The 21231-nt window shown below is 43.4% G+C and overlaps 1 protein-coding gene across 3 annotated transcripts in view; it reads right to left on the bottom strand.

The window, feature by feature from the left end:
* WIPF2 (WAS/WASL interacting protein family member 2) overlaps positions 1–20290 on the bottom strand; it is a 31113-nt gene extending 10823 nt beyond the window's left edge. Inside the window, exons 1-4 of one of the 3 annotated variants that reach the window (XM_066629059.1) lie at positions 20201–20290; positions 3125–3237; positions 2088–2220; positions 205–318 (exon numbers count right to left, since the gene is read on the bottom strand). In XM_066629059.1, the coding sequence (XP_066485156.1) occupies positions 205–318; positions 2088–2220; positions 3125–3181 (304 nt within the window). In that variant the 5' untranslated portion in view covers positions 3182–3237; positions 20201–20290. The other 2 variants (XM_066629060.1, XM_066629061.1) reach the window with 2 other exon arrangements.
* Positions 20291–21231: the final 941 nt, after the last annotated feature.

Genomic DNA, 21231 nt, shown 5'->3' with positions numbered 1-21231 from the left:
CTGAAGGGCTGGCTACAACCACTAGGTAAGTTATTGTGAAACCATGACCCTGGCCCTACATGGATTTCAGCATCCATGGGGGTTGTGGAACCAATCCCCGGCGGATACCAAGGGCTCACTGTACTAAGCAGCAAAGATTGGCGTTTCAAACCGTGTTTTAAATCACCCTTGTCTAATCCAGTTCATGGAACGTGGCCAAATCACCTAAATAGTCTTTTGCTCCCACAGGTCGAAGCTTGGGAACACCCCCTTGGAAGAGGCCTCCCTTTGGCAGCAGGGGAGATGAACTGGAACTGTAGTTGCTACTGCTCTTGGATTCTGAAAGAAAATGTTCCCAAATTAGATAACACATCAAATAAAGCAATGCTTGAGCAGGCAGTTTACTGCTAGAATATCAGTGATGGTGTTCCTATCACTATCAGGTTTGCACTTAGCAATGGCAACTTGGTGTGAAATTGTTGAAAATCCAGGAATAGCTTTCCTGTCCCCCCCCCCCCCCTTAGGAAGACTTCAAACAGATGGCACTAGGAGTTCTGGAGCAAGGACCATTAACTATTTCTGTTATGCTACATCAAGTGCTGTTTTCATGGGCAGCTTCCTCTATACTTAATTCAACACATGAGAATATGAGACAGCCCCTAACTAAAACAGCAGTCACTAAGCAAAGATACCAGTACTGGATTCATTCCCAGCTGAAATGACAGTGCAAACAGCAATGAAGTGAATAAACATCACTACAGGCTGAACCTGTTTATCCTCAGATTTTATATCCACAGATCTGTCTCAACATGGATCCCCAGGACCCGTGTTGAGCCAGACTTGGCTCAGCCTGAGGCCTCCGAAGGCGACCAGGCCTCAGAATGCCTTGCAAGGCATTAAAACATAACTTCCAGTTTCCCGGTTTCCTTGGGAAACAAGAAGTCGCTTTTTTTGCCTCAGGGCTTCATTCAGAAACACCCCCCCCCCCCCAAAAGGGGACCAGAGCACTGTTCCAGTCATCTTTGGAGGGTTTAAAGTTGTAGTTCCCAATCTTTAGTGGCCTGTGGACCACTGAGGCAAAAATTGAAATTGTTGTGGACCACATGCAACTCCCTACCCTCTGCACACACAAAAATACAATTAAATTTGTAACAGAGAAGATTTATTAGACGTATTAGATTATTTATAGAAAAGATTTTTTTGTTGTCTAAGGCTGCAGGTGGTCCATTCTCTGTCCTCTCTGGCGGTCCGTCGGGGAGCATCTCCTGAGCAAGCACTGTCCCAGCGACTACCAGAGATGGTGGAGAATGAACTGCCCACAATCCACACTTCAGCCCTCTCTGGTGGTCCATAGGGGAATGCTTACTCACTGAGATGTTGGATCAAAGGTGATCTTGTTTTTTCTGAGGGTACTGCATACCACTTCTGAGGGTCTCATAGACCACCTGTGGTCCACTGATCATAGATTGGAAACCAGTGGTTTAAAGGCACCGAAACCACAGGTTACAGGTTACCCACGGTTTTTGGTATCTGCAGGGAGTCCAAGAGCAGATTCTGAGGTGCCACCTGTATTAACAATACAATGGTTGTCCAATTACTTCTGCCTGACTCCTTCTCCTGCATGACTCCCAGTCACAGCATGATAAAGTGAGCCTTCCTCCAGCAATCAAGCTATGCAGTTTAGACCACAGAGTCCAATAAGCTAAAAGCAAAAAGACTTTAGAAATTGCTTGCTAAGCCAATAGTTCCAGATGTCTCAAATGAGTGACCCAAGCAGGTTAGTGTATACAGTGGGGGGATTTTGCTCAGAGCTGTGGTTGGAACTTGGATGGAGTATTGAGGTTGCATCACGGCATATGCTTGTAAATAAGCTACAGAAAACTCAAGCAAGTGAACCAAGTCACTTGCTACAGAGTATGAATAAATATTGCATACACACTAACCTATCTGCTGTTTCTTGTGGAAGTTCTCATTGATGAATCATTTTCTCAGCTCATTTAGCTGAAAGAGTGCCACCTGGAAACTGGGTTATGGTATTTAATGACCATAGATAACTTTGGTTCAACTGGTTAGCAAGGGCCTTCTCTTACAAACGCCCCCATACTTACTCTCAAGGATGGGTGCACTCCGGTCATTGGTTTGGGTCACTTTTTTCAAATTGGTCCCTTTGCAGATGTCTTGCAGCAAGGCCCCCCTCCCTCGCTGTTCATCTCTGGTCAGTTTGGGAGGCTCTGTGTTTGCCTGAAGGAAGAAAATGGCAAGCAAATGAAGAAAAGGTGACCACTAAAGTAGTTTTGTAGGCCTTCAACAGCTGCTTCTTGGAAATGAGAAGCCACATTCTCTCTTCCCTCTGGCAGCTTCTCACAATGAATGAAAGGGACTACATAGAAGAGGTACACACTGTAACCAGAGCAAGACAGCCTAGAATCATGTTTTGCCCAATGTTGTGTATAGCACCCTGCGTTTGTGTAACTAAAACATATAGATGGGTAAGGGATTCTCATGAACTTCCCCTCAAGTCTCACAGAAATAAACAGCACCAAACCACCAGTGCCTTATCTCTCAACCCAATCCCCTTCTGCCATTTTATTTAAAGGATTTATATCCCACTCTAATTGCTGGCTCCACATCAGTCCTCTTGATCCAAAATAGATAGTAAAGCTGCTACATAGGAACTGTACTATGCCTATATGATGATATTGCATGCAGCTGGACAGCAATAATATCAAGTCTAAGTCTATACCTATACCAGTTTATCTAGCCAGAACATCTAATCAGACAGATACTTCTCAGCTCCACTGCTTCAGATCATTGGAAGTGGAGCAGCCAAGGACCAAAATCGGGACCCGTTTACAGACAAGTACATAAGCTATGCTTGAATAGTGGCTCCTTCTCATACAAGAAACTGCCTTACACTGAACCAGATCAATGTTTCAGCTTATGCTGTCTATCATCCTCAAATGTTTCAGGCATACGTTTTTCCCAGCCACACTATCCAAGCATGAAGATGCTCCAAGGAAGACAGATGGTCTTCCCACTGCTATTAGCCCTCTAATAACCAGAAGGTGGCCAATATCCCCTGTTGGCTAAACCGGAGGGGGGCGGGTACAGAAGGACATCATGTAAAAGCAGGAGAAGAACCTACCTGACTGAAGGTTGGGGGTGGTCCAGGTGGAGGGGGAGGGGGAGGAGGTACTGGCATCTTTACCTCACTCCCTGCTGGCTCAGCGTAAAGATGACTTTTGGTCACTCATAAATCTACATGTTAAAAACAAAACAGAGAAGGAAACCATTACAAAAAGCAAAAAGAAACAAGTCAACAGACTAGGATGGTAATACAATATCCCTTCTAGAGTAGGCCTTAGCTTATGATTTGGATTAGAGAGTACAACTTGAAATCACTTTGATGCACCGCTACACTTGCTGGTATCCCACAAGTATGTCAGCTCTGCATAACCTGAAAGACATGAAGCTCCACCAGATACCACATCACAAAATATGCAATACAACAGAGGAAACAGATACAGGAAAAGGCATGACTCATCCCAGGCAGTACAGTGCCGATACCTGTCGAAACCACAGGTTGAACAACATCAAGTCACATCAGTCAGAACTATTTCATTCAAGGAAGACTAATGCTACTGGAATGCACCTGGCTTCAGCAGCTGCCTGCCAAAGCAAGAATCACAAAGACAAGAAGATGGTGGTATTCCAGTGAACTCGAAATGAGAAGCCTCCATGAAGATAGCTGACGCTCCTGAAATCCTTGTATTTGAATGTGAATTATTTTGCATAAGTGATTAGATACCTTGACTAATATCTAGTCCTGCTAGAAGTAGCATAAAGCTTTTCAAATGCTGGTCAAAAGACAGCTAAGAGTGAATGATCAAAAACTGAGTTCTTAACATTTATAACCTCAGCTGTGCCCACTTTAAGAAGATACATGAGTTAGCAATTCCTTGGTCTACAGACCCAGTCCACCAGGGTAAGAGAAGTGCAAGGTAAGATCTGCTGAAACTAACAGAAGAAGCAGGAGCACGCATCTGCAGTAGACTTTGCTCACGGCAGACAAGAAGAGTCATGGCTTTCAGGCTAGATACAACTTGTGAGTACATATCAGACTCCAGAAAAATCTGATTTTTAAAAGCTAACTTCCAACCCTTGTGGTTTAAAGAGATGGTATGCATATCAGCTGCCTTCCCCATGATATGGCTTACGATACAATGGACACATTAGTGATTAGATACCTTCTGTTCCTATTTCCATCAAAAATGCATGCAAAGCTGTTTGCACTTCAGCATAGAGTTGGGCATGCTCAAGCATTATGGGCTCCACTTCCAGCATTCTTCTAGGGAAGTTATAACCAGGGCCTGTAGAGTAGGTATTGACTCTGCCTCAGTTCAAAACTGCTTCTGACTCTCACTAAGCAGGGGTGGAGTTGGAAGCAGTTTTGGGGTTGAGTCGAGGCGAAGTTGGTACCAACTCCACAGCTCTGGTTATAACTTCATTAAAGTCGTAATAACTTCCATGCAGTTTTTGCTACGTGCGATAGGCATCATAAGGAACACCATCCCTTGCAAGTTTGCTATGTAGCACAATAGGGCTGGGGTGCTTCTTCACAAATATCCAAGTGCAGTTTTTCCTAGGAGTCAAGCAAAATGCAACAGTGGAATGCAAAGACACAATTAGGGGTTTACTGTAAAGGAAAGGGAGATAATGTAATACAACAAGGACTTTGGTTAAAACCATAAGTTTGAAAACACAAATGCAAGTTTCATAACTTTCCCTTACATCATACCTGCAAACAAATCTATAAAAGTTATTACCCTAGGGGTCATTCCATACTCACTATACTTTTTCTAACTAACCTCCTTAGATTTTTATGAAATTTCGGGTGCTTATTTGGGGCAGGAGGTATGGTCTAGAGCAGGGGTGCTCACACTTTTTTGGCTCGAGAGCTACTTTGAAACCCAGCAAGGCCCGGAGATCTACCAGAGTTTTTTTTACAATGTTCGCGCCATCATAACATATAACATTTATGTGTACAATGTATGTTGGTGTACCTTGAGCCCCACTGAGTATAACAGGACTTACTCCTGAGTAGACATGCCTAGGATTAGGCTGTGAGGCTGCAATCCTAGTCACACTTACCTGGGAGTAAGCACCATTGAGTACAATGGGCCTTACTCCCGGCATTTCCTCCCAGAGGCACCTGAAGGGGGGGGGTCAGCACTCCATGATCTACTCATTTTGCCTCGCGATCTACCGGTAGATCGCGATCCACCTATTGAGCACCCCTGGTCTAGAGGGTAGGGCCTCCATTTGTCTGAAGATAACATCCGCAGGTCGCCAGTTCGAGGCCACCTACAGCATGAATGGTGAGACCTTGAAGCAGCTGACAAGCCAAGCCGAGTTATTCCACCTGCTCTTTGGTGTGAGTGAAGAAGCGTCTTGGCTGCCCTCCATGCGAGAGATGAAGGAGCTGCTTGTCAGCTTGTGTGGGAGGAAACAGGAGGCCAGAATGTGATACCAGAACAGAAAGATCCATCTGAAATGTTGTGGTTCTTGAAAAATAGAACCTTTCTTCAATTGTAAAAATCCCTACGGGGATTTAGAACAGCCTGCCTTTGTAAACTGCCTTGAATAAAGTCTGAGGAGAAATCTGACGACCAAGAAAGGCGGTATATAAATACCTGCATTATTATTATTATTATTATTATTATTATTAATCTTATGGTGTAAATGTAAAAATACTAATTTTCAGTGGCCAATCATCTTTATGTGAGATTTTATAGCTATGTAAATTTTCAGAATTTTATCAAAAAATAGCATGCTAGTGATACTTTTAAGTAGCTGTAAATCAGATGCCAGTGGGGATACAGATCTGGGCATGACCTCATATTAAAGTTAATTTATATTAAAAATGTCCAGTTGAGAAAATTGATTTTAAAACTTTAAATTGAATTAAAAAAATTATTAAACACATTGTGTTGTTTATCACAAGAACACTCACTAAAGATGTTTTAAAATGAGACCACTCCTAGCACTGTATCTCAACTAGTGTCTGATTTACAGATAAAGTATCACTCGCATGCCATTTTTCAAATAAAAATTTAGACAAATGCTGCATATTTTTTCTCTGAGTTTAAAAATAAAAAAATGCATTTCTTCAATAACTACATAGGTTCATTAAGTATGAGAAGTCTTATCAAAAATCTGAGAATGAGGTAGAAAATTATTATTAAGTGTGATGATTTGACACAAAATGACTCCCTATAAAATTTTTACTATCTGCTTGCCCCTACACATACTCCTAAGTCACTCACTTAGAGTCAAAAGATGGAGGGGCACACTACTTTTTGTAAAGTTTTCCTGCTTGGTCTCCTGGGATTGATTCTTATTTGCCATAGGTGACTAATCAAATGAGTTAACCTGCTAGATCAGGCTATTTACTAGCCTCCCTTGTGAAAACAAGTGACCTGTGTGTAACTCAGAAGTTAGTAGAAAAGGAAAGATTTAGCCTTCAGAGTGAAGCAGCTGGCAAAAGACAAAGAGTGCTTCCACCAGCTGGGGGTGAGGCTTTTGGGGGGGGGGGAGGGAGAAAGTGGAACTGGGCAGAGCGAGGACGAACTAAAGGGAGGATCAGACCCAGGGGGAGGGGACAGCAGCAGAGTCTGCCACCAAATTCTATGCCCCATCCAGAGCCCAAAAGGCTGACATGGGCCTCCTCAGTTCTGCGCCCATTAAATAGTGGGCACAGCTCCAAGGCAACCCATTGCCAACTGCAGAGCTCAACATGGGGTAAGGGAACAATCATTCCCTTACCCTGAGGAGACTCCAGCAGCTGCCCCAGCCCCATAGGATATAGTGGCAGCCATTTCAGTACCACCGGGCACTGGTGCATCATAGGATTCAGCTGCTCGATAGAAGCCCCAAGGAATGCTGGTTTTGGGGGGAATCTTTATTTTGTGAATAGTGTGAGACATCTGCGCAAGAATGAAAGCTCCTCACCCATGACAGGTAAGCCCTTTAACCTTCAAGGTGGCCTCCCACAACCAAGTTAGCTGGCTAGGAACAGTCAGCTTGTAATCTTCTGTAAGAATATACACCCTTCTATTCCATTGCTTATTTTTGTTATTTGCAACACTGACTCATTTGTTTGCACATTTGTGATTGCCTTTATACATGTTAACAGGGTAGACACCATGGATTCAAGACAATTAAAAGACATTCTGATCAATTTATTGTCAGACTTTCAGCTGATTGAATCAAACTATTAAGCTGGCATAAAATAAATTTTTGCCCCATCCAGCAAGCTGAAACAAGAGGACTCTATGACTGTTTCTCAACATCTGTCCTCTACCATTTGTCATGGTCCACTTATGGGAACTACCACTGGAAGTAACTGGCAATGACATCATCACCCATTACTTCCAGGTTGGGAGGCAAAATATAACATAAGTACAAGGCTCAGGATGTCAGGAGGGTTTTTCTGAGTGCAGAAAAGCATGCTTTGGAGCTCTGCCCACTGAGCCAAGCCTTCTACTGCTGTTTGTCATATTGCATTGGTGGTCTTGCTGCTGACAACAGGTGTTCAGGTGTCCTGTGCGGACCACCAGACACCACCCACTGGTGGTACCCATACCACTGGTTGAGAACCACTGCCCTATGACAGCAGGATCAACTGGTTACCTGCCCCAGTTTCCTAGTGCCAAAAGGAATAAGGACACAGGAAGAGCTCTGCTGGATCAGGTCAAAGGCCCATTTATTCCAGCATCTGGAATCCCACAGTGATACACCAGTCATCTCTGCCTAGCCCACTAGCAAGAAATGAAGGCACACTGATCCACTACAACTGGTATATTAAGAAGTATTATACAGTACCAGTTGTATTAAGAGGCAACTGTATTAACTACTTCTTATCCACCCATGCTCAACTTTTTCTCAGGTGTTCAATCCCCCTTTTCAGCCCATTAGTCTACGATATAGAAATGCAGCATGCGTGGAGTGAGAAAAAAAACTGGATTAAAAGCAATTTAAATAGACATATTTATACCCAAAACCAGATAGACATCTGGTCATCATCCAGTGATGCTAATCCCCTTCAGACAACCTGAAATTTCAGAGCATGCCTACACACATTCTCACTGCATTCAACAGCATTTCCTCCAAGTTAAACATGAAGAGAATTGCAACCTGATCAGCGCAGACACCATAAAAACAGAACCAACATTTCTTACATTTACAGGGTTTTTTACAAGTACCAACAAATCACCACAACTGCAAGCTGGAGTAAACGTTAAAGGTACCTACTTGGAAAATTACAATCAAGAAGCAACAAAGCACAATATGGTCAGTTTCACCTACAGATGCCTGAACCAAAACATTCTCTTGCTTCTGCCCTTCTCCAGCTAGGAAGTTATGCTCTTGGTTTTACAAACATGCAAAGACACGTTGCCCCTGAAGTCACCGTAATAGCATGAGGGCAGCATGACCAGTTTCATAGCATGATCACCTGAAAAGGAGGGGAAGTGACTGGTTCTTACTCACTTAATCACACAGCTTCAGGAAATGAGTGCTCTGCCTTAGAACACCTTGATTAACCTAGAGGAGCATGCTCCAAATCTGACCAGAAACTCTATCTTTCCCTGTCCCAGTGTTGTAGGGCTTTGCCAACTTGCTGTTCTCTAAACAGTCCCTGAAATAAGGCTAGTGTGGAGCATCTTGGCTGCTTCTCCTCTGACACATTTCATGGGTCTATCTATTCAGTAGTCATACTGGACAGTATGGGTGTAGCTTTGTCTATAGAACATTCTGTCTTAAGGAAAGGTATCAGACCAGGAAGTCTTCCAGTGCAGTCTGGATTAGTAGTAGCACAATAACAAAACTGAGCCCCAGGGTCCCTTACAGACTGTGGGCATGTCTGCTAAGAAGCTATCCCCAGGTTAGCTCCAGTTCAGCCATGGTCTTGAAGCCGTCTCAAATATGCCATTCTATTGTGCCAGTCAGTACAGACAATACTGAGTGAGATGGATCAAGAGTCTGACTCAGAAGAAGACAGATTCCTCTGCCGTTGCTTAGGCATAAGAAGCTGGCTGTCTGGCACTTGAAAAGCCATACATACAACACCACTTATTTCTAAAGCTTTGCTGCTAGAAAAGTGAAGCTGGATCTTCCAGGTTGTGAGAAACCGAATCCAAGATGAGACTACCACAAGAGATAGGCTCAGGTGGCAGGGCCTCAGAGGGCATACTCCCATCAGTCTGAACATGCCAAGTAGGGCATCACTGCACCTTAAATTAAATCAACTTGTGATGTGAGGAACATTTGCTTAGGTTGGTATCTTTGGCAAGGGCTAGTAGAGTTGCCGCATGAATGGTCAGGCCTCTCAAGCACAGCCTGATGCAGGTTAAATGAGGACTCTCGACACAGCAGCCACAATGCACAGCATCTTGCCAAAAGCACTCTCAACCACATTGGGGGATAAAAGGCAGGCACTCCAAGGAAATAAAAGGACTCCTAAGTTGTCTTTCCCCCATCCAAATTCAGTACTGTATATTATCTGACTCCTGCACAAATGCCAGGGCAGGTGCAACACAGAGCAAAAAAGTTTAAGATCACATTCAGTTCCAATACTTAGGCCAACACAGATGAAATTTCCATATGAGCTGACAACATTTTAACACTAAGATCCTGCTCAAGGTCCTCAAAGAATCTTTGAACAAGACAAACTTTTCAAAACATGATTATCCAATCACTGCATTTCCCACACATTCTTTGACAGAATTTGAGCGAAAGACATTATGTTGATAGTTCAGACAGTGCTATTCATGAATGTCCATGTTTCTGCTTGCATATGCTTTATACATAGGAGTGTATTCCTTAAAAAAAAAAGTTCAAAGTTCAAACATGCAAGGTTCTCCAAAGTGAATCAATCTGCAACAGAAAGGTATATTTACTTGGATTGCCACTCTGGTTAGGACTAGCACATATAGAATCAAACAGCAATATCTTGGAAAGGGGTAGATACTATTCGAGTAATCTTCACATTAAGTGGAAGGATGAGCTCTTCAAGGAAGACCCTGCACTCCTGCTGCAGACAGCCACTACAAGAATGGGCATCCCTTTTTTTTAATGTTTTCACATGCTAAAGGTTCCTGCAAGGAGAAATGGAGAACAACCAAAGGCACTAGGCTATAAGCTGCATTAAAAAAACTGTAACCCCCACTTGGAAACACAGCCTCAGATAAAGTACTACCCAGGACTGTACCACTTCAGAATGCATGCAAGGAGAGACTGCACGTTGAAACATTTTCCCACTGAGAACTCCACACCTTTGGAAAGCCAGCACACTTGGGAGAAAGATTCTAACCTAACTGCCCAAATATACAAGCTATCCATGTGAAGGGTTTTGTTTTTTTTAAAATGTACACTGGCATACATGCAATTCCCACTTTCATTCTGAAGTCCTGGATGAATTAAATTACATTAATTGTCATCAAACTGAAGCACCGCAAACACTTGCCTATAAGTCGATCCCACAGATAAGTCGAGGGCAGGTTTTGAGCCAACCATCATGGTATTTTCTATGACCCTCGGATAAGTCGGGGGTTAAACTTAGGGGGGTGTCAGACTATAGTTTTGTCCGATTTTATTTGAGGCCAGATCCTGAAAAATAACCCACCACTAACTGTTACCTAAGAACTGTAGTCTCTAATTTATTAAGAACATAGCAAAAGATCATAAGAAGCATTTTTATTCTTTTAAAATTCTGGTCTTCATCACCTTTTTGTAAGCACTATCAGAGTAAGTGCACTGTAAACAACACACCAGTAAAATAGTGGTTCCCAACCTGGTATTCGTGTACTCCCAGGGACACTCAACAGGACCTTTAGAGTACTTGAAAAAGAATTGAATAATGGTAGAAAAAGGCAGGTCATGCTCCAGAATGCCTTGCAAGACACGAATGCCTTCCAAGGACCGGCAAGGCAGGAAGGGAGGTAGCTAGTTGGCTGTGAAAGCCCCAATAGCTAATTTTTGGTCATCAATTCATGTATGAAACAGTGATTGAAAACCAGCACAGTAAAAAAGCTGAAACATAATATGGAAAGTGATCAATCACCCAGAATTTCTCAGCAGACTTCTGGTGCAAAACAGTGCAAAGGCAGAGTCTTCTTTCCCCCCGACAAAGCATCAGATGATGTGGCCCTCCGGCAAAAACTTTGGACACCCCTGAACTATACAGACAGATATAACAATGGACCACAAACTTAGGAAATCAAGATACTCCAGATCACATTAACTTATCAAGCTGCATGTTCCACCAAGGATAGAAGAGCATTTTACACTTTCTTGTGGGCAACTCTTATGCCCTCCAAAACTCTTCCACATAATGCAGATACATAGTAAATCCACAACTTTCTTTTGCCACTTAATAGTTCCAAAATGGAGAACTATGCAATGATTTAACATCATGTCCAGACCAAGCCATGTTGCTAAAACCAGAATTTCATGTAGATTGTGTTTGATAAGCCCAAGTCATAAAACAAGAAATCTCCAAGTATGCAAAACCTTCCCTTAATGGAACCAAGGGCCACTAAAAATCTCATAAATCTAAATATCATTGCCAAATAAGCTAATAAATGAGAGTAGATGTGCTGAAGTTACAGAAGCTCTTTTCAGTCGACATAAGAGACAACAATACAACTAAAATTGTACCTTTCATCTGGTGCTAAAAATTTATAAGCCAAGTATTCCAGTTCATTCTACATTATCTCAGAAAACAGCTTCAGAGAGCAACATTAAGGAATGCCTGGAAGGAAACATCTCAGCTATCATGGATATTGAATCCAACATTGTGTTAACATCCTGCGTGAGAACAGATTACAGGCAACTCATGATCATCATTCCAGACAGAGCAACTAAGCTAGGGTGGCACAACAGTTATATTGGCTTAAGACTGAGGAAACCTGGGTTCAAATCCCCATACAGCCATGAAACTAACTACTGTAAGAATCACTGTCTCTCAGTCTAATCTGCCTTGCCCTGCAGGGTCCTGAAGATAAAATTTGGTTAACCTATGTAAACTGCCTGGAGCTCTTTGGAGGAAGGGCAGGAGATTAAACATGAGTCATTAATTGCTCTCACTGTCACTGTACTGTCATGCTTTGCCCTCACGTGCAAATACATAAAATCTCTGAATAAATTACACCAACAAATTCAAAACACAGTCATTAATACACATAGGGCAACGTATTATAAAAGTTTGCTTATGGTAGACTTGATTTCAAGCCACCTCCCAATTGGGAGAGGAAAGTGGGACAAATATTTTAAACATACACCAAAACTAACAGCAGTGCTTCCCAAGAAGCTACCACTTGCCTTCACCATATACCTCAGTGTATAGAGGACATTCCTAAACTGGATTCAAGGTGAAGAATTCCTCATGAGATTCCATCAAGATTTCAAACTCCTTACTTGAGGAGGCTAAGGAATATAGAGTTTCTAGAAATCATACTGTTTTTAAAAGGACTTTACAATCACTCAGTAAATTACCTTATACAGAAAGCCAGTTCATATTATGAGCTGCAATCAGCCATAAGACAGAAAGTTCTATAGTGTATACCCAATCCATGCTTTATAACCGCATCTTTCAATTCCCAACAATGATGCAAACACATGGCACAGTTCATATACAATTTATAGCTCAGTCTAAGATATGACCCAGTGAGAGTGAACAACCAAAGTGCAAAAGCTATGAATACCAATACCTAGGGCACAACGAATACATCATAAACTGCACAAGAGAAGCAGCAGAACACCACAGATTGAGCTCTCCAGAAAGTATCATACGATACAATGTATCATAACCTTGATACTATAAACTAATTTTGGAGACTGATCAACTCTGAGAGGCTGTGAGGAGTAGAACAATGCTGACACACCAGCAATCCTTTAACTTAGGACAACTACACAAGAACACTAACAAAAATCACATCAGAGCACAATATAGACCCAAGTGCCCAGTGTGCTATTAGCAACATCATCAGAAAAATCGAACACCACCACCTATAGCTTCAGCACTTTCAATTGCAAAGTTACTGAAGTAGTGTACATAAAATCTTGCACAAAACATCAGTCACAGCAAGCCACACTGGGCAGAGAGGACTACTGTTTTAGAAACAGAATGAATGGACATATATCTGACAGAAAGAATATATTAAGCTTATGAGTGAACATTTTGCCCTTCCCAGACAATGACAGCAACCATTACCGGGAAGACCAATCCCTGTGGATGCCTGGAGCATGCAAAATAGCATGATATGCAAAACAGGAATTTATTCATTCATTCACAAAAACTCTGTGACGTACTTTCCTGTGTTGTGCATGGGGAGCTGAAGCTGGAAAAGTGACAACAAGGGCCTAAAAAGGAGTTTGGTTGCCTCTCCCCCAATAGTGAGATTAGTGATGTACACCAAAATTAGAGCATTGGTCCACATAGCTCAGTATTGGTTGAAACCACAGAGTGCTACTGTCAATTATAGTAGCACTCTAGGGTTTCATCCAGAGGTCTCTCCCAGCCCTATGTAAAGATGCCAGAGACTGAAACTTAGACCTTGTGCAAGCAAAGCAGATGCTCTGTCACTACCTACAGCCCCATGTGCAGATTAAGACAAGAGAAGGCACTTCTAATTGTGTGCCGTGCAAGTAACTTTGTAGTACAAGTAACTGTCCCTCAAAGATGAAGGAAGAACATGAACATTCAAATGTTCTGACGTTCAGTCCACAGCTCCATGCCACCATCTGATAAAGTAGACTGGCTCTAAAAGCTTACTATCTTTCAATACAATCATTTCAGTAAGCCTTAAAAGAGCAACTGGAAGGCTAGTATTTCAAATTTGCACAAAATCTGGAAAGTATTTGCCAAGGTGAGATGTAGATGCAGGAAAGGCAGCACAGAAAAGAGAGAAATAGGAAGAAAACATGAGGGTAAGACCATTAAATATAATGGGACAGAAAGCTGCTTGAATACCTGATAAGCTACAAAATTGGTAGGAACTGCTTCATTTTTAGAGTGAATTATTACCGACCCTGAGCAAATGACTAACAGAAATGCCAGGTAAAGATCTGTCTCAACTCAGTTATGATAAATATAATTTTCCCCCAACTACTTAGCATCCTCAGCACACTATCAAAGTGATCAGAATAAACGACACACAAATGGCCTGTGACAGGACAAAGGTTAATCTCCCCCCAACCAATAGATTGACATATGAGAAACGTTTGCTCATATTAAAGTGGCATAGCATTTGAACATTTTTTTCCAATGTTCCTCACATGTTTATCCTGGTTTATTCTCACAACACTGAAGTAAAATACTAGTTTCCATTTCTGTAACTGAGACTAAGGGAGAGTGGCTTGCTCAAGTCACTGACTGGGAAAGGACAACCCCTGCTAATTGGGTAAGAGGCACTTTTTCAAGTGGGTGCTCCTTTTTTTAGCAGGGGGAGAGTAACTGGTCCACCTCACCCCAGCAGTGTCTGTTCTAGTGGCTGCCTGCTGGTATTCATTTGCATCTTTTTAGATTGTGAGCCCTTTTGGGACAGGGAGCCATTTAGTTATTTGATTTTTCTCTGTAAACCGCTTTGTGAACTTTAAGTTAAAAAGCGGTATATAAATACTGTTGATTGATTGATTGATTGATTGATTGACTTAGATATTTTCTTGATGAAAGAGACCAAGATACATAATGCACAGCTGTTGAAATGTGCTTCCCCTATGTGCTATGCCAAAACTGGAGCCTAAGCACTTTCTCGTAACACTGGTTCTACTTTGGGATGGCTTTTAGTCATCCAGCACAGAAGGGTTTCCTGGGTTACCAAGAAATTGTTATAGATTAGTTTTGCTGTTTCAGCAGTAACATGATTAGAGTTTTGCAGCATTTTAAAGGATAACAAATGATGTTGTATGAGCCAACAACCTACTTAATTTGATAAATTAGTCATTAAGGTGCTATAGGACTCTTTGGAGGATAATTTTTGTTTGGTATTATGAGTGCTTGTTCTATTTTCATATATCATTTTTAAGCTATTTACCAATCCGTTCCATACTGACCTGCCTGCTAAACAACTGCTGTTTGCACAGAAGATTCTGGGAAACACACACATCTGGTCAGGTTTGTTTGACCTCACTGTTCTTCTTGCAGCCCAATCCAATACCGCCCCTTCAATGCAGCCATACCAAAATGGTGACCACTGCATCCTGTGCTGGTGGTAGTCCTGGAGACCTCCTTTGGGTAAACCTCCATGGCACGGATGGGTCTATTTGGACCTGCAACAGATAAATAGCTGTCGAAAGTCCACATGCACCCATACTGCAGGATTGGGTCTGGGAAGGAGGTTAGGAAATCAGTGGCAGCACCAATCCTACCCCCCTCCTGGGTCCGATCTGCCTATCCCAGAGGTTCTCAAACTTTGAGGGAGCTTTACTCCCTCAGTAAGTTCTTGCGGGGGAGGGGCTAGGGCAGCAATTCAATCCCCAGGATCACATTGCTAAGGGGGGGTGAGGGGGCTGCTTTGCACTCACATTATGTAGGCAGGGCTGCAACAGGCTGCAGGAGGTGCAAATCAGAAGTGCTTTGCGCCCACTTTTAGCAAACATTCCAAGCCTCGGGGAGCCCTGCACAGGGCTACCTGCACCTCTTGCAGCCCTGCCTTCTTGAAGTACGTAAGTGCAAAGCACTCCGCTCGTGCCCCCCTTAGCTGTCCCTCCCCTTCCCCCGCCCCTTAAAGGGACAGGGGAAGCATTACACGAACTGGTGGGTCATGACCTACCGGTTTGAGAACCACTGGCCTACCCCCTTCTGTATTGCTCCTCCTTGCTCTCGTTCCACCCTCCTGCCACTTACATGCTCTGGTGATCAGCAGGAGAAGCTCCAATGTGGCCAGGAAGGCACAGGCCTTCCCACAGGTGTTCCCAGCAATGCACTGTGCAGCATGCTGAAGGAGCACCTTTTCCGACTGGCACTGACAGTTTTATGACATTCAGTGCCAACAGAGAATCTTCACTGTGGATGCACGGTAAGTATAAGATTGGGATCTAAGAAAACTAAGAAAAACTCAATGCCTTGGAAGCCATGTATTCTGGAGGAAAAATCAGTTGTGATAGTCAAACTAGCTTTCACAAAAGTTAATTTGCCATAACTGATCTTCAATTTAAGAAGCCCCAAGAATTCTGAAGGAAACCTTGGGTTCCGAAGGACACATTTTGAAAGTTGCTGGCTTAGAAACTGTACAGTTCTGCAGGTTTCACTTGTTTTGTGTTGAATACAGACACCTACCCTTAATCATTGCAACAACGCAGTTTTTAATTCCCTGGAAACCCAGAGTCCATATCGAGTCACTTGCAAACCAGAGTTTACTGGTGTATGTACACACTTTATACAACATATATTAATTCTAGCTTACTGAACATAGCAAAGACACCAAGACTATGTGAGATGAAAGGTGGCAACGGCTGGCCCCGGTTGATAAATGCAGCTAAATGGGTTGAGACACTATTCAGTCATGCACTAGTCACTTACAGGTTGGATTATTTAACAGGCTTTGGGCAGTCTCACTGGTTGCCAGTTTGTTTCCAGACTCAAATCAAGATGGTCATTTTGAACTTTACAGCCTTTAACAGCCCGGGAGAATGTTTATTTAGGAATCACCTATTCCCATACAAACCTGCACAATAGACTACTGTTATTTCTGAGGCCCTTCTCTCTGTCCCACTGGATATGGAGCAGACAGGCATAAGACACAAAACCTTTTCTGTCATAGTGTCACCCAATGCAGCACTGAAAACTGGCAATAAGAAGCTCGACTTGGAAGACAGTGCTTGGTGCATGAAGGGCCCACCTCTTACTGCCATTTTCAGTGCTTCTCCATAATCTTCAGCTGGCAATGGTGTCATTATAGTATGTCATCACCACTGTGATGACTGAAGCACAGAGGGTGTTGCAGTGAAGGTAAGTTTGGGTCGCATTGCATTCAATTATTATATTATTCAATTATTATAGTGTCATAGAATTGTAACTGTTGATGGTTAACATGCCAATGTTGAAAACAATGCTGCTTCTGCCAAGGAAGTGAAAAGCTAGTTTAGGTAAAGAGAGAGCCGGCGCGCAGGATCAATTTTAGATATAGACCAGGCTACTCTTTACCTAGAGATCTGCCAACAGCAATTTGTTTTGCCAGTTTTAGAAAGGTGTGAAAAGCATGGTAGCCTGCTTAGTTATGACCAGCATGAGGACCAGCATCTTTGTATAGCAGCTAATCTTGGAGGGTGGAAGCGCAACAGGGTTCAGACAAGAATGTAGGCAAAGAAAGACTTAAATGGGTCAGAGAGGTTAGAAGTACATACAAGGACTGTAAGGACATACACACATTATTCTAGAGCTGGTACCAAGGGAAAGCAGGCTTCGAGTCAGTTCAAGAACAGTGTTGACAACCAAGGGTTGGTGAATCTAGAATTGCGACCTAATTAATTTCCCACTGGGACTGGTGGTCCAGTACCTAAACTCACTGTGAACAGATGCCTGTGCAACTTAGGTCTGGACCTGTGGCAAGATTTTGCTGTTTTGGAATACAATTGACCACCATTGTCATGCAAATAGCTACACATGCAGATATAACTAGGAAGTGCTTTGCATATTAGAAATGTCATAACAAACACTCCAACAGGAACATTAACATAACACTTTTCAAATGCATAATGCTTTGCAAAGTCAGCCATCATGATCATTTGATAACATGGGGAATCTGAGAAATTGTAACTTACCTAAAACCTCCTAACAAATTAAACACTTGGTTGAACCCAGACCAAAATCCTTTATTCTACTCCACCACCTTACTAGATTCTCAACATGATCCACAGCAAGCAAGGCTCCAACTTTTTTCACATGTTTAAACCACCCTTCCTCCAGGGAGCCCAGGGTGATAAACATAGTTCCTTCCCTCCTTTGTCCTCACAACCACCCTGTGAGGTAGGTGAGGATGGGAGATAGTGACTGGCCCAAGGTCACCAAGGAAGCTTTGTAGTTGTTCAGGGATTTGAACCTGGATCTTCCAGGTCTAGGTCCAACTCTCAAATTATAAGAGGGGCAGAGGAAAGAGGAAGCACTAGGCAAACAGGTATATAAAAAAAGCTATGATTCTGCCTAGTGAGGAAGTCTTTTGGTAGCAAGCTAACTTGATAAATCTCTCATTCCACTACCAGGATTTCTCTCTGACCAATCTTTTCACATCCTCCACTCCCAAGTATGCTGGAATGTGGAAAACTCCACATTCAGTCAGCACACACCACAACCAGACTGACATGCATAGCATCCTAAGAAAGGCAGCTCAACCTCCACCTGCAGTGGGACAGGAGGGGGGTTGTTAATGTTAAGGAAGTGCAAAAAAGACTTTTTTTAAGAATAGAGAAAGGACAACAAGCAAAAAAGGATAAAAAGGATGTTACTTCTTGATTGGGAAGAACACTGAAAGGACTATAACAGACAACTAAAAATTCAGGAGACTGTCAGTAAGCATACTGGATTCAACACACACATAAACACACCTTCAGAAGGAAGCATTCTCAAGAAAACATATCCCATCTCTCTGCCTGCAGGGTTTTCAGCACTTCATACAAGAATCATGAGCAACAGATTATGGACAAAGTTGCAAGGGAGGACATACAGTACTCTTAATCTGTGCCCATAATCTATGAACGTAACTCCCTACAACTTGGAAACCGAAGAGAGAGAAAGGGTAGTTTCTCATGCCACACCCTCACCTACACCAATCACTACTCCAGCACTCCCAGGGATACACACCCCACCAAAATTTCAACAAATCTCCCACATACAGACCTCTCAGCCCATGACCACTTTGTTCTGCCTCACTAACCTGTCACTCACTCACACACACACACACCTACTCCCCCTCAGTTTACCACCCAACATGGTAATAAACCACAATAAATCATAAATGTGACTTATCCACATTCCCACAATTTTCACATTCACTCATTCTTATTCATGTTATAAGTAACATGAACTAACATGTATCTGGTAACATGGGTTACCAGATACAAAGTGGGACAGAGTGCCTATACCTTTAACCACTGTTCTGAAGTGGAAATTTTGGCAGGTGCTGTTCAACATGGAAGGGTTTAAAAAGCTGCACCTGCCAAAATCCCATCTTCTGTACAATAGTTAAAGGTACCTCTACTAACTGGGCAAGAGGTACTATTTCAGGTGGGTGCTCCGCTTTTTAGCAGGGGAAGAGTAACTGGTTCGCCTCACCCCAGCAGTGACTTTTCTAGTGGTTGTTTGCACCTTTTCAGATTGTGAGTCCTTTTGGGACAGGGAGCCATTAGTTATTTGATTCTGTCTGTAAACTGCTTTGTTAACTTTTTTGTTGAAAAGTGGTATATAAATACTGTAATAATAATAATAATAATAATAATAATATAGGTCCTTTGTCCCCCATTGTAGGTGGCAACCCTATTTATAAGCCAATGGACAATTCACTCACAAAAACTTCATATCCCAACACAGTCCTTACCTGGAAAACAACATTCATCTATACCACCATTTTTTATGATGTGGCTAACCAAGATATCAGAGGTTTCTGAACCACCCATTCAAAGGCAAGATGTACCCACTACCCTTACCCCATTCATCCAATATGTAATGTCCTGTTCTCCCCCCCCCAAAAAAGGACTAAAAGAATCCAGACAGCTGAACATCAAACACTGCTGATTCTCACCCCCCAACTCAGTGCCCAATCGTGAGCATGTCTCTTCAAAAGTAAGTCCCATGACAGTCAGTGGGGTTTACTCCCAGGAAAGTGTGGATAGGATTGCAGCCTGATTGAGAGCCCAGTCCTATGCAGGTCTACTCAGAAGTAAGTCCCATGATAGTGGACAGAACTGCGACCTCAACCAGCCCAGGTGCTAAACCACAGCCCTGTCTACCCCACCCCACCACCCCAATCAGGCCACCAAGAGCCCCCCTTCACCACGCCCCCAACACAAGGACGAGCCTGCCCCCCCACCAGGGCCTGGACTGCCCAGCCCACCACCAGCCCCCCGCCCTACCTCTTGTCCTCACACCTCCCAAGCCTGACCTCCAGGGGGGCCCACAGGTCAAAGGTCACCCCTCTTCATCAAGAGCCCTCCTCCTCCTCCTCACCAGCCCGAGCGCCGCATAAGGTCAGAAGGGCCGCTGCCCTCTGCGGGCTTCTCTCACCCGGGGCCTCCAACCCGGAAACAGCCGCGCGCCCGCCCGGCGGCCACACAAAATGGCGGCGAGGCGCACCCCCTCGGCCAGCACGCATGCGCCAAAGTGACTCCGCCCCCTCCACCTGTCGCCTGAGGGGGAGGAAGGCGCTCAGGCAAAACTGAGGGGTCTCCGCTGTAGGGAAGAGCGGAACATAGAGCTATAAAGGCAGAGTGACACCTCCACTGCAGGCTTGGGGTAATTCCGGGTTCACACTGGGAAGGCCGTTAAATAAACACCATAGACTTAAACAGTCTAGACTGAGAATCCCATTGCCTGAATTTGGGAGTGAGACGTACATTAGGCGCCATTTTTGTGTCAGCAGCAGGATAAAGGCTGCAATTCTATCCACATTGATGATAATGGGACTTACTTCTGAGTAGCCATGCATAGGATTGGGTTCTTAAGGCATAACAGCTGCTCATAGGAAAGGATGAGCCATAGTTCATTACCCAGAGTGTGTTTAGTCTGTGGAACTCCTTGCCACAGGATGTGGTGATGGCACCTAGCCTGGATGCCTTTAAAGGGGGAATGGACACAAATTGATGGAGGAAAAGTCCATCACAGGTTAGAAGCTGTGATGGGTGTGTGCAACCTCCTGGTTTGTGAAGGAGGCTCCCTCAGAAGGCCAGGTGCAAGGGAGAGCCCCGGGATGCAGGTCCCTTGTTGTCCTGGGTGCTCGCAGAGGCATCTGGTGGGCCACTGTGAGGAGGCTGGAGTAGATGGGCTTCTGGCCTGATCCAGCGGGGCTGTTCTTATGTTCTTATGTTGGAGAAATGCAGAATTTAATCACCGTAGTAACTGAGTTGTAGCAGCAATAGCAGCAGCCCCCCCCCCCCCAAAAGCATAGCAAAGACAGAAGTTGAAGGTTTTCTTCATCTGGTCTTATTTTGTGTGAAAATGTAGTTTTTTTTTAAAAAAAAAATTGTGCTGCAAATGCAAAT

This window comes from Tiliqua scincoides, chromosome 5, assembly GCF_035046505.1.
Source record: "Tiliqua scincoides isolate rTilSci1 chromosome 5, rTilSci1.hap2, whole genome shotgun sequence".
In the NCBI taxonomy this organism is placed as follows: domain Eukaryota; kingdom Metazoa; phylum Chordata; class Lepidosauria; order Squamata; family Scincidae; genus Tiliqua; species Tiliqua scincoides.
The sequence above is the reverse complement of the archived record's forward strand: the minus strand, read 5'-3'. Positions and strand labels throughout refer to the sequence as shown.